The sequence below is a fragment of the Globicephala melas genome, chromosome 12 (genome assembly GCF_963455315.2).
Source record: "Globicephala melas chromosome 12, mGloMel1.2, whole genome shotgun sequence".
In the NCBI taxonomy this organism is placed as follows: Eukaryota; Metazoa; Chordata; class Mammalia; order Artiodactyla; family Delphinidae; genus Globicephala; species Globicephala melas.
Genome location: NC_083325.1, coordinates 14,477,406 through 14,489,313, shown reverse-complemented (window position 1 = coordinate 14,489,313; position 11,908 = coordinate 14,477,406). Strand labels below are relative to the sequence as shown.

Here is an 11,908-nt window from a genome sequence, read left to right as displayed (position 1 = left end):
GTGGGCGGGCGTATGTTCACGTGATGCCTGGTGGCTTCCTCAACCTTTGGCCAGGTCACAATGGGCTGAATTTCCTGTTGGCTCATCTGTTTGGGGCCCTAGACCATGAGCTCTGTGAAGGCAGAGCCTGGTGGGCATCAAGATTGGGTGGGTGCAGGATGAGGGAAGGAGGTGGGAGAGGGGCAGTTGCTCAAGGGCTGAGAAGCTCCAGTGACACCCAAGCCCAGCCCTGGTGAGCTGAGGTGCTCAGCTCTGTCCCCTGGGACTAGGTTCTGGCCTTTCGCTGGATCTGTGAACAAAGCATGGCTGTGAGTTTTCAGCTGAACAGAGCTCCTGATTACCTCTCCTGGGAGGAGAGAAGAGCTGCTTAAAGAACTTGAGGCATGATCCTCATTCAATAATTCAAGCTTAGCTTTTTAAACGGAAACTTCTCTTGGAGCTGCTTCTAGAAACACTTGCTGGTTGTGTCCCCTCCTCCTGTCCCTGCAGGTCCCCTGCTGGTAGGAACATGTAAGTTGAAAAAGCAGTTGTCCTGATGTGCTGGGCTGGGAAGCAGCATCACAACCTCTTTCTTTGCTGAGCCCCCAGGTAGAGCTGATCAAGGCATCCTTTGAACCCCACTGTATTCTTGGCACCATGAGAACTTTATCACACACATGCACTCCTGCTTTCTGAAGACAGGGATCAGACCTTAAGAGCTTTGTGGAGAAACCTGGTGTCCATGACTCACTTGTCGAGAAGTCAACACACTAATAGGAGGGGACGGTGGGTGGCTGTGACTCGGCACAGCTTAGGGCTTATTCTAAGTCGGCGATTCTCAACCCTGCTCACATTAGACTCACGCCGCAGGCTCATTAAATCAGAATCTCTGGGACAGTGGTCCTGTAATCACAGGTTTTATAAGCTCTCCAGGTGTTTCCAATGCACAGAGTTGAGGACCTCTGTTCTAAGTGGACTTTGGCAAAAGGGGGCTTGACGGTGTAGAAATATTGAAATTTTAGACTGTAGCTATTTCGGCGCTTGTGACCGAACTAAGAGCCCTATGTAAGCGAGGCAGGAGAAGGAAAATCACACCAGGTTTGGGATACCTGCAGAGTCCAGCAAAACCATCACCTGAACTGCATGGCCCCAAACACGAGCGGCAGCTGGTTCGCTCATGCTGCGGTCCAGTGCCACCCACTCACGAGTGGGTGAAGTCACAGAGAAGTCGCTGATGGACGACTTGTCACCTAGCCAGCTTTTGAGGACCGGTCTTTCCTATTTCAAGAGCATTCTCTGGACTCCTACAGCCCCCAAATCAATCGTAAACTCAAAATTTTAGGGTTGGCAAGCAACAAAGAGACACTTCTTAAGTGGTTCCTAACTCTCTGTAGGTGCAGACCCCCTAAGGGCCCCAGCATCTGATTGGGTCCCGCAACCCAAATCAAATCCACGATGAAACGCCACCTCACACCCATCGGGATGGCCTATATATATGTGTGTATATATATATATATATATATGGTATTTCATCATGGATTTTATTATGTATATAAGACATATAAAACAAAACAGGAAATAACAAGTATTGGCAAGGGTGTGGAGAACCCTTGTGCACTGTTGGTAGGAATGTGAAATGGTTCAGTCACTGTGGAAAATAGTATGGCAACTCTCAAAACATTAGAATAGAATTGCTGTGTGATTCAGCAATTCTGCTTCTGGGTCTAAACCCAAAATAATTGAAAGCAGGTACTTTAACAGATACTTGTACACCTATGTTCATAGCAGCATCATTCATAAGAGCCAAAAGGTGGAGGCAACCCCAAAGTCCACTGACAGGTAAATGGATAAACAAAATATGGTACATACATACAATGGAGTATTAGCCTTAAAAAGAGGGAAATTCTGACACATGCTACAATGTAGATGAATGTTGTGGCTGTTAAGTAAGCCAATCACAGAAGGACAAATACTCTTATCATGCCACCTATAGCAGGCAGTGGTCAAATTCAGAGACAGAAAGTAGGATGGCGGTTATCAAGGGCTGGTGGGAGGAAGGAATGGGGAGTTATTGAATGGGTACAGTTTTAGTTTTGCAACGGAGGTAACTGTGATGATTACGCAACAATGAAACTACTTAATGTCACTGCACTGCACACTTAAAAATGGTTAAGATGGTAAATTTTATGTTATTTTTTACCAAAGTTAAAACACAAAAACAAAACCCCACAGCCTAGTTCTGGGGTGGGCACACATGAAGGAACCCACATTTTCACCAGAAGTGGTTTATCAGAGTAATGGCCTGTAACAGCCCTGAAAGGACCAGGGAGGCCCAGGGGAACCTACATATGTTGTGGCTCCTGTATTTTGGGGGAAGGGGACAGACTGGGAATGGGACAGGGGGCTTTATCCATTCCTTGGTTTTCTTCTCGATTCAGGTAGAAAATGTCTCAAAGACTCACTGGGGTACCTGTGGGAATGCTGGTAGTGTTTTTGATGAGAACCTAGAGAGGGGAGATTTTTTAAAAATTTAAGTGTTGTTAGAAGCAAGCAAGTAGGTAGGAACTGATACGCGAAGGGACAGGGTAGGGGGAGTGTACATCCAGGAGCAGTGTCTGGTCCAGCACCTTGGGGTTCTGCGAGAACTCGTAGCTTCTGTGAAGTTTGGGAACCCCACCAATCACAATCCATTCCACTTTGATTAAAAAAAAAAAAAAGATCATTCAGGGGAATTCCTTGGCGGGCCAGTGGTTAGGACTCTGTGCTTTCACCGCTGAAGGTGTGGGTGCAATCCCTGGGTGTGAAACTAAGATCCCATAAGACGCGTGGCACAGTCAAAATAATAAAAAAAATTAAAAAAATAATAAAAATAAAGAAATGAAGTTGGTAAATATTAAAAAAAAAAAATCATGCAGCTTGACCTATTCTCTTCATCAGATTTGACTTGGACTTACTTGTGGCTCTCTCCAAAAATCAACTTTGCCCTCAGAGAGGAGCCTTTACAATACTGAGAATATTCCAAAGGACATGCCATCTTAAATGGCAAAAGAGGCCACCCCCCACCCCCAGAGATTGCTGAACAAAGAGTGGCACTGAAGGGAGCGTGTAAATCCCATAGAGGAGAAAGGGAGTCCTGGTCGGCCAAGATGTGCAAGCCTGGAACGTCTGCTTACAAACCAGGAGTAGGTCTCCAGGAGAGAAACACGCGTAGAATGGAGCTGCCCAGGACACGCATGGATGGCCGGGCAGGAAGGGCAGGGGGCCACCACCCCCCTCCCAACGCAGGTCAGGGGTCTGATTTCAGTAAGCACGTCGGCCCTGCCCACGTCTGGGGCTCGCTTCTTCACCTCCGCACCCTCAGTTCCCAGGTGGGGCTGAGCCATGACACTCAAGTGCTTACGCCGAGCCCTAGGGCCAGGTAACCACATGCTTATTTGTCCAATGGGCACCTTGTGACCTCCTGAAGACCCTCTCCGACAGTCCAGTAGGAGTGGAAATTATCAGGTTATAAATTGGTCCTTTAACACCCAGAGAGCACATCTTCACCTGCGGTGTGGATTCCATCCTGACCCTTCTTCCTACGCCCCTCAGAAGCTGTCCATAATCCTCTGTACCCAAGCCCTGGTTGAACCCTATTTCTTCTTTTTGTTTTTGTTTTTTCTGGCCGCGCTGTGCAGCATGCAGAATCTTAGTTCCCCAACCAGGGAGCGAACCTGCGCCCCCTGCAGTGGAAGCGCAGAGTCCTAACCACTGGCCCGCTAGGGAAGTCCCAGGTGAACCCTGTTTCTGCCAGGTTTTCTCCAGTGTGGGCACAGGACACACAGGCTGGGTTCTGTCATCACGTACCTTGGAGGGAGCAGCATGGCGACTCTCCCCAGGCGAGGCCTCCCTTCCCAGCCCAGACACACATAGCTACCTCCTTCCCACTGGCTTCTGCTCTCCTGGCCTCAGGGCCAGAAGCTGGCTGTGGAAGGGGGACACCACAGGGCCAGGCAGGGGTCAGAGTGGGAGGCTGCCAGGGCTGAGCTCTCCCTCCACGTCCTCTGCCAAAAAAACAGGAAGAGGAATCTGAGATGTGACTGCGCTGAGTAATTCCAGTCCCAGGCTCTCAAGTCACAGATGTAGAAACCACAAACCAAAGAGCAAAGAACAAAACCAAAAAGCCCGCAGTCTTTTAGACTTTTTTCCTCCCAACAGCTAGTTCCAGTGATGTTTATTACTCAGCCTGAGTTGGAATAACATTAGACAAAAATAGAAACAGCGTCTGGTTTTACAAAGCCTCGGCACAAGTCCTCTGATTTTTCTGTCCATGTCAGGGCCGCCTGCTGCTGGTACCAAAGGTCAAGGGAGCCCGGATGACCCCGGATGGAGCAGAGCCTGCACAGGGACGCAGGCCTCAGTGCTGGCTTGAGAGCAGAGCTAGGGAGACAGCCGGGCAACTTGCTCAAGCGGTACAGCCCGGCTGGGGATCCAGGGTTTTATGTCTGGGGGTGAGCCGCTGGGGCCCCGAAGAGACCAGCCCCGGACTCAGGGCTGATCTGGTTCAGAAGGACACGTAGCCACATGCCAGCAGGGCCAGGGCTCTGCCCCAGGCACGGAAGCTGGGTGGGTAGAGGTCTCCACCATCCTGTGCTTGTTCCAGAGAAAGAACCTTAGCGGGGGCCTCTTTGGGAACTCTGTCCCCAGGGGCTGGTGCGGCCAGAAGGGGCAGGCCACGCAGCAGCAGGGGCCCCGCTCGTCGTGAGCCCGCAGCAAGCCTGCCTGCAGTCACTGGCTGCTCACAGCACTGAGACCTCGCGCCCCTACCCTGGGGGCGGCCAGGGGTTCCACCTCCAAGGCCTCCTGCAGCACAGGGGGAGGTCCGGCCGCCTCGGAGGGGCTCGGGGGACTTGGTGGACCTCGTGTGCATCGTGAGATGGGGAGGGGCAGGGATGAGCAATGTAGCCACTTTCCAGGTGAAGCCAGTCCAGCCCAGAGGCCGGCTGCTTTTTGGACCCCCCAAAGTCACTGCCGGGCTCTGCACCGTCACCATGAACTGCCCGGGACTCCGGTCTCCCGGTCCTCTCCTGTGACGGGCAGGCCAGGCGGCCAGTGCGCAGGGGCTGCTATCTCAGGGGCTGCTTGAGCTCGAAGAGGCCTGTCCCGCCCTTGACGACCTTCCCAACCACGAGGCAGGCTGACGGTGACCTCAGCTCATCGTGGGATCCTGGGAGAGACACCAGAGTGCTCGTTAGTTGGCTGAGGGAGAAGCCGGGGGCGGTGGAAGGCGAGGGGGGGCGGCACTCAGCACTGAGGCTGGGCGGGTGGGGCACCTCCGAGGCCACGAGGGGTGGTGCTGAGGCTCAGGGTCTGACGGGAACGAGGCCGCGCTGCTCCTGCATTTCGAAGAGAGGAAGACCCTCTCCTTCTTCTCCAAAAGGCAGAGGCAGCTCTCCCATCTGCTGCCCGCCCCTGCCAGCTGCTTCCCGCAGTGAGATGCCAAGATCTCCCCTGCGTGCGAGGCGTGTGGAGAGGTGCCCGAGGGACGAGCCCATCTGCCCAGAGCAGACTCAGGAGAGGGGAGGCCAAGGGCACCTGCCCACGACTGACCCATCATGGTGGCCTGCTTCAGAAACTGGAAGCTGGTCTCAAACGTCATCTGCTGCAGCGGGGAGGAGTTCGACCGGATCCCAAAGCGGTTCAGCGGCTTGTAAACACCCTCGAAGCACATGTAGTCAGCGACCAGGGAGAGGTGGCGGGGGTCAACGGCGATGCCTGTCACACGGGCGGCAACCGAAGGGAGGGTTAAGCAGTGATGAGGGGACGATGGCAGCCGCATCACCTGACACGAGGGCGCCCCCCTCCAGCTCCGTCACCTACTCACTCAGCTCCCTAACCCCCGACCTCGGCGGGCAGCCCTCCCTCCCCGGTCACCATTACTACATCTCTCTCCACTTCCATCCAGCAGCACGGAAAGCAGCCTTGCAGGACACAAGACCCTAAATCACTGTTTGCACTTGGGAACTGAAACCCTGAAGGCAGGATGAGGAAGCAGACTCTCCCTCAGAGGCCAGCAGACGAGAAACACGCTAGGAGGCCTCGGGGACAGGACTGACAAGACTGACCCACAAGGGACTCCCTCTCCACAGTGGTTCTGAGGATCCCCGACGGGCTCCATGCTCACCGTGCCCCTATTTCAGTTCCCTGCGGAGCTGGACTGACACCCCAGGACCTCCCGAGCGCCGCCCGCAGCCCCTCTTACCGTACACGGCGAACACATCCTTGATCTCCTTCTCGATCACCCGCAGCGCGGCCTCGATGCCGTAGGTGCTGGCCATGGCATGGATGTCATTGGAATAGAGGCGACGCAAATCCAGGACCTGGGGGAGGAGGGAGAGGTTGGTTTGGAGGGCCTGGCCTTCTGCCCCTTCCTGCGGACACACCCCCCCAGGCCGACCCCCCCGCCTGGCTGGCACTCAAGCACAGCTGATGACAAAGTGGTTGCGAGGTGGCCCAGGACTAGCGAAAGGAAACAGTGTAGGCAGAGCTGCCAACAGCACGCTGGCCAGGCCCCAAGGTCTGTCTCATCATCAGCAGGGCTAGAGGATGACTTGGTACCTGCTTTACAGTCAACAGGAAGAATGGTGTTTGTCTATTTAATGGAGAGACCTGTTTCCTAGGATAGAGGCTTCCCCTGGTAGGCGAGGCAAGTTCCTCAGCAGAGACCCAAACGCCTCCCCCAGGCATGGGGAGCAGGGCTGGGCCTGCTGCATGGGGGTCAGCCGGGCCCTATCAGGGGCCTGGGGCTCCAGGTCGGCTGCCCCGGGGGGCCCACGGTGGCTCTGCACTGTGGCAGGTCACCCCAGAGGCAACAGCAGAGACCCTGGTGGCCTGCCTGGCCTCGTCTGGACAAATCCCACGAGCACGACGCGGAGCTCGGCCTGTCAGTGGCCGGCTCTCGGGAGGCATGAGCTCTGCCTGCTGCGTCCTCCGGGAAAGCAGCCTGTGAGAGGCTCCGGGGCAGAAGGGGCCTTAGTGGGGCAGGGGGGTGCGGGGCGGGGGGGGTGCGTGTGAGGCCGGAGAGCCTCGCCAGCTTGGTGCGCGCGGACCAGGGAAGAGTGAGCTGGTCCCGGCAACTCAGAATTCTGTGGGGAAAACTCGCGCCCACGGGTCGAGAGCACCTCGGAAGGTTCTGGGAGGCTCCGTGAAGCTGAGGGGAAGCAGGAGAGAGCCCAGAGGAAAGGGTGGGGGAGCAGGCGGAACAGGGCGCACAGGCCTCTGCTGGGCGTGGGGGGCGGAGCGGGGCCCCTCTGCACCCAGGGCCTCCTTCACCCGGTAAAGTGAGCAGCCCCCAGGCCAGCGACTCAGAAAACTACTTCTTACGAGTCTACTTCGGGAAGGTTTTAATTTCAAGGAGAAGAAACTGTACTCAAAGTGATTTGGGAAACTCTGGGTTCTGTAAAGTTAAGCCGGTTCCGTACTGCAAGCCTTACCAGGCTCATGTGCATCAGGGGTCCCCGGGAGGTGGGCCGGGAGGTGCAGACTCGGTTCGGGGACCCTGGGCTGGGAGCGCGAACAGCCCAGGAGGGAGTGGGGCCACGCACCTCGGCGTACTTGAACAGCTCCGGGAGGTTGATGCCTTCTGTGTTTAAGACGAGCTCCTTCTCGTTCTTACTGTTGGTGGTTTCGTTCAGGAGGCACCTCGTGATGCCCTTGGTTGCGTAGACGATGGCGCCTTGGGCCAGGGACACTACCAGGGAGCTCATGTCAAAGTTGACCTTGATGAGAGGGAGTTTCACCATCACCTGCAAGAGGAGGGAGAGCTGGGGCCGGGGAGAGGGCCGCCCCAGACCCACTGCCCGGGCTCCCCGGGAGACGCCTCCGGAGCCCCACTAGGGAACACCGCGGCCCTGCTGGGGTGAGCGGGTGGCGGGCCGGGCCTGTGAATGCTGGGTGCCTTTGCGGCCACACGGCAGCCACCTCCAGTCCGCTGAGGAGGAAAGAGCAGAGCAACGTTTTCACAGATGTCGGTGAGAACGGTGAAAATCACATCCACTCACACCACCCTTGATATCCTTTCAATCACCACAAAGCACAACACGTGTCCTTTCACGGGTGCAATCCCGGTCAAGGCTCCGTACCCACGTTACCACTTAGGAACCAATGAATCGGATCGAAGGAAAGGACTAGAACGCCAGTCTGCGTGTACAGACGTCCAGGCATCCAAGCCACCGAGTCTCTCAGGCAACACTGCAGTGCTGAAGCTGGGGACCAGGAACAAAGGCGGTGCGAGGAGTGAAGTGTCTCTGCCCGTCTCTATGACAACCGATACACGTCAACACACGTGTTGTGCTGAGGCCTGAAGCACAACGTGAAAGCACCCGTAGGGTCTGGTGGCTCAGATCCCCGTGCAGAGAGAGGACTGGCCCACGAGGGTGTGAGAATCAAATGTGCGAGGCCATGACCGGGGGTAGCAGGTGCACGGCTGTCACCAGCCTCTTTAAGGGACCCGGGGTGGAGACGAGAGCAGCCGGTGGCCGCCCCGGCACTGACCTGGCACCACAGGCCGTCCTGGGTGTCGTACTGGTAGTCCTCGATGAACGGGTGGCACTCGCGCACGGCCTGCACCCGGCGCTCCACCGCCTCGGCGTCCTGGGGCTCCCGGCTGCGGGTGGGCTTCCACGGCTGCGCCAGTGGGGCAGCGGGGAGCGAGTCCTCCTCGGGGCCTGAGCCCCCCTCCTCCTCCTGCGCCTGGGCCCGGGGAGTGCCTTCCCCGAGGACGGTCCCTTCCTCCTGCAGGTCCTCGCCGTCCTCGCCATCCTCCTCGTCCTCACTCTCGTAGTCGACCTGGCGGGGGGCGGAGCACAGGCCACGTCACTCGGGCCCCACCAGCCGTTTGGACTTGGCCTGCCCAACAGGTGCCCCTGCAGAGGCCTCAGCTGCTGGCTGACCCCGGCCCCGCCTGCTCCGTCGGCCCGGCCGCCGTCCTCCTTGCTTCCCCTGGGGATGCCAGCCCCTCAGCCCCTGGGCCCCCTCCTCTGAGCTGAACCCCGCCCCGCGCCTCTAGCTCTCGCACCCGTGGAGCCGCTCAGCCCTGCCACACCGCCCTCTGTCCTGGCAGCAACCAGGGCAGTGGAGGACCAGTAACGGGCAGGAGAAGGAAGAATTTTCACGGCAAAGACAGGAGGCAGCCCGACTTCCTCCCCCTGCCAAAGGCCTCTGGGTCCTCGAATCTGATTCAGACGCAGGGACGGCCAGCCCCTGCCCACCCGCCACCCCATGAGCACCACCTTCTCAGTCCACTGGTGCGCTGGGCAGCCCGCCTTGCTGCAAGGCTCCTGATGGTTCCAGCATGACGCACAGGCGTGGCCTCATGCACCAGGAGGCGAGCCCTCATCTGTGACAAAGGGGTCCCCTCACCTCCTCCTCTTGTTTCTCCTTGCGTTTGGCGTCCGAGGCATCAGCGTCTCCCTCCTCAGCTTCGGCGTCCACGATGTGCCCCTCCTCTTCCTCGTCGCCTTCCTGCTCTCCCTGGGGTGTGGGGACAAGAAAGAGAAAGATGAGCTCTAATACCCTGGTGAATCCATCTCTCCACCCACCACACTCACCCAGCCACCCACCTGCACACCCACCCATCCGCTCATCATCGTTCAGCCACCTATCACCTTGCCAACTATCCATCTACCTACCTTCCACCCCCCTACCCACCCCTGGACTCCACGCTTCCTTCTCTGCACCCTACATCTCTACACGCACCACTCGCAAAATCCTGCATTTAAAAAAAAGAAACCAAAGAAAGGAAGTGCCGAGGCTTTTCACGTCATGAAAAGAAGGTGTTATTCCAAGTATTTTTGTTATGGGTGGAGATGAAGGGAAAGAGTTGTCTTGGTATTTTAAAAGCCAAATATTTATACCTTTCTCCTGGCCTTAGTTCCTAGTTCCCTGTAGTCTCCTTCTGGGTGATCTGAGAATTAAGACCAGGCAGCCTTTCAAAGACATCCCATGCCCATCTGTGCTTGAGCTAGCCAACTGGTAGACCCCGGGGCAGGAGACCTGGCACTCTCTCTCTCTAGGTAGGCCACGCCCTCATTTTAGGGATGAGGAGACAGGCCCAGAGAGAGGAGGTGACATAGCTGAGGTCACCGAGCCGGGAAGGGATGGGACCGGTCTTCGTTGTGGCCCTGTCCAAGCACAGCACAGCCCTACCAACCGCCGGCTCAGACGACACCCAGGGACCTGCCCCACGCCGCTCCTGGGCCTCTTGGCGGATGAGGTACCATCAGTCCTGGACTGTTTTGCCTCCACGGGTTTTTCCCTGGCTCTATCCTTTTTCGTCACTGTAGCCCAACTTCCCGGCTTCAAAATGCCTCTCTGGTCCTTGCCTAGTACTCCGTGGGCCTCAATTCATCTGGCCTAGGTAAGTCAAAGGCAGAGTGAATGGAACCAGAAAAAGAACTTCCAAGACCTCAGTGGGTACCATTACTTTGAGTCTAACCTCAGGAGAAAAAAAACCACCGACAGAGGGGTCCCTGAGAGCAGAGAGATGGAAGACCTGGGGCCCTCACCCAGGGCCAGGCAGACTATGCTGCCCGACGTGGCCCGCCACACTCAAGAAGAAAGTGTTGCTTTCCGGCTCTCTCAGAACAGTGGATAAACGCTAAGGTAGGTGGAGAGATGGGCCGACAGCAGGAAGGGGCTCAAGGGGCGCCGAGCATGGTCGCAGAGCCGTCCTAGGAGAACCGACTCAGTGAGCCGCCATCCAATGTGCTCCCCAGCCCTGGACCCTCCCCCTCCCCAAGGGGCCCTCAGGGGACTCGCTCACCCGACTCCTCTCCGACTGGCCTTCGTTGTCTAGATCCCGCTGGGTAGCTCTCCGCGTGTTTACGCTTCTGAAAGCCGATGCTTTACTATTCTTCTTTCTGATGGATTCCATCAGAATTTTAAAGAATCTGAAACGAGATGAAAGCCACGCAGCCCCGTTCAGGACCAGCACCTCCATTCTCCCCTCACTGTGGGGACAGGACGCTCTAAGGATCTCACACCCGCCTAAGGTGACGTTGGGGACTTCTACAGGAGACGGAGACCCTGCCTCTCCCGTCAGCTCACTTTTCCCCCTCCTGCTGTTTCTGGGTGGTATATGGCGCATCGGAAGGAACACTGCTCCACACCCAACAGGCCTGGACTGAATACGTGCCCTGCCACTCCCAGGGTGCGTGGCCTCGATCACCACAGATGGCCTCCTGAGCTTTACCTCTCTCGTCTGGAAAACGCAGGTATTAATAGATACCATGCAGTCTTGCTTTAGGGATTAGAAACAACCCCACATCCGATACCTGTCATGGGGCCTGGCAGGCTGGCTGCTCAGCAAGTGACAGTTCTTGGTGCTGTGTGGTGGCCGTCTAACTAGGGTGGCAGGGCCTGCAGCGGGAGAGGGGAGTCCAGGCCGGGACGAGGGCCGCCCCCAGCCCGCCGCCTACCGCATCTCCAGGAAGTGGCACTGCTCGGGGCTGGCAATTCCTGTCTCCTTGGTGTGGGACCCCCGACAATTTGATGAGAGAACTAAGACGTGGAAGAGCTTATCGGGATCTCCAAGTCGGTGATAACTTAATTTGTGGCAGTAAATCATGTCGACAGGTTAGAATGAAACCAATTTAAAAGGACCAACTTGAGGCAGAGCCCAGAGGACCTTTCCTGGCCCCTGGGTCCTTCCCTCCTGAGTTATCTATTTCTTGCTTCCTCTGGGCCTCACCCTGTCTCCCGCCCCCTGCTCCTTTCTTCATATAACCTCTTGCCCACCTTCTGCATCAGGCCATAGCAGCACATCAAACAGCCTTCTTTTAATTATATAAAGTATCAGTTCCTCATCTGCCCAGCCAGCCTTCCTGTGTTCTCCGAGCGCCTATGATGGGCCCACTATGTACCAGCCCTGAGGGCAAAGGAAGGATGAAAA

The 11,908-nt window shown here is 56.6% G+C and overlaps 1 protein-coding gene across 1 annotated transcript in view; it reads right to left on the bottom strand.

Annotated features, from left to right (window-relative positions):
• Positions 1–4,148: 4,148 nt before the first annotated feature.
• The window catches only part of POLR1A (RNA polymerase I subunit A), a 76,625-nt gene continuing 68,865 nt past the window's right edge, over positions 4,149–11,908 (bottom strand). The window contains exons 28-34 of the mRNA XM_030837474.2: positions 10,781–10,907; positions 9,379–9,489; positions 8,512–8,805; positions 7,563–7,763; positions 6,221–6,338; positions 5,569–5,733; positions 4,149–5,185 (exon numbers count right to left, since the gene is read on the bottom strand). Of these exons, the coding sequence (XP_030693334.1) occupies positions 5,085–5,185; positions 5,569–5,733; positions 6,221–6,338; positions 7,563–7,763; positions 8,512–8,805; positions 9,379–9,489; positions 10,781–10,907 (1,117 nt within the window). The 3' untranslated portion in view covers positions 4,149–5,084. The remainder of the gene's footprint in view (positions 5,186–5,568; positions 5,734–6,220; positions 6,339–7,562; positions 7,764–8,511; positions 8,806–9,378; positions 9,490–10,780; positions 10,908–11,908) is intronic.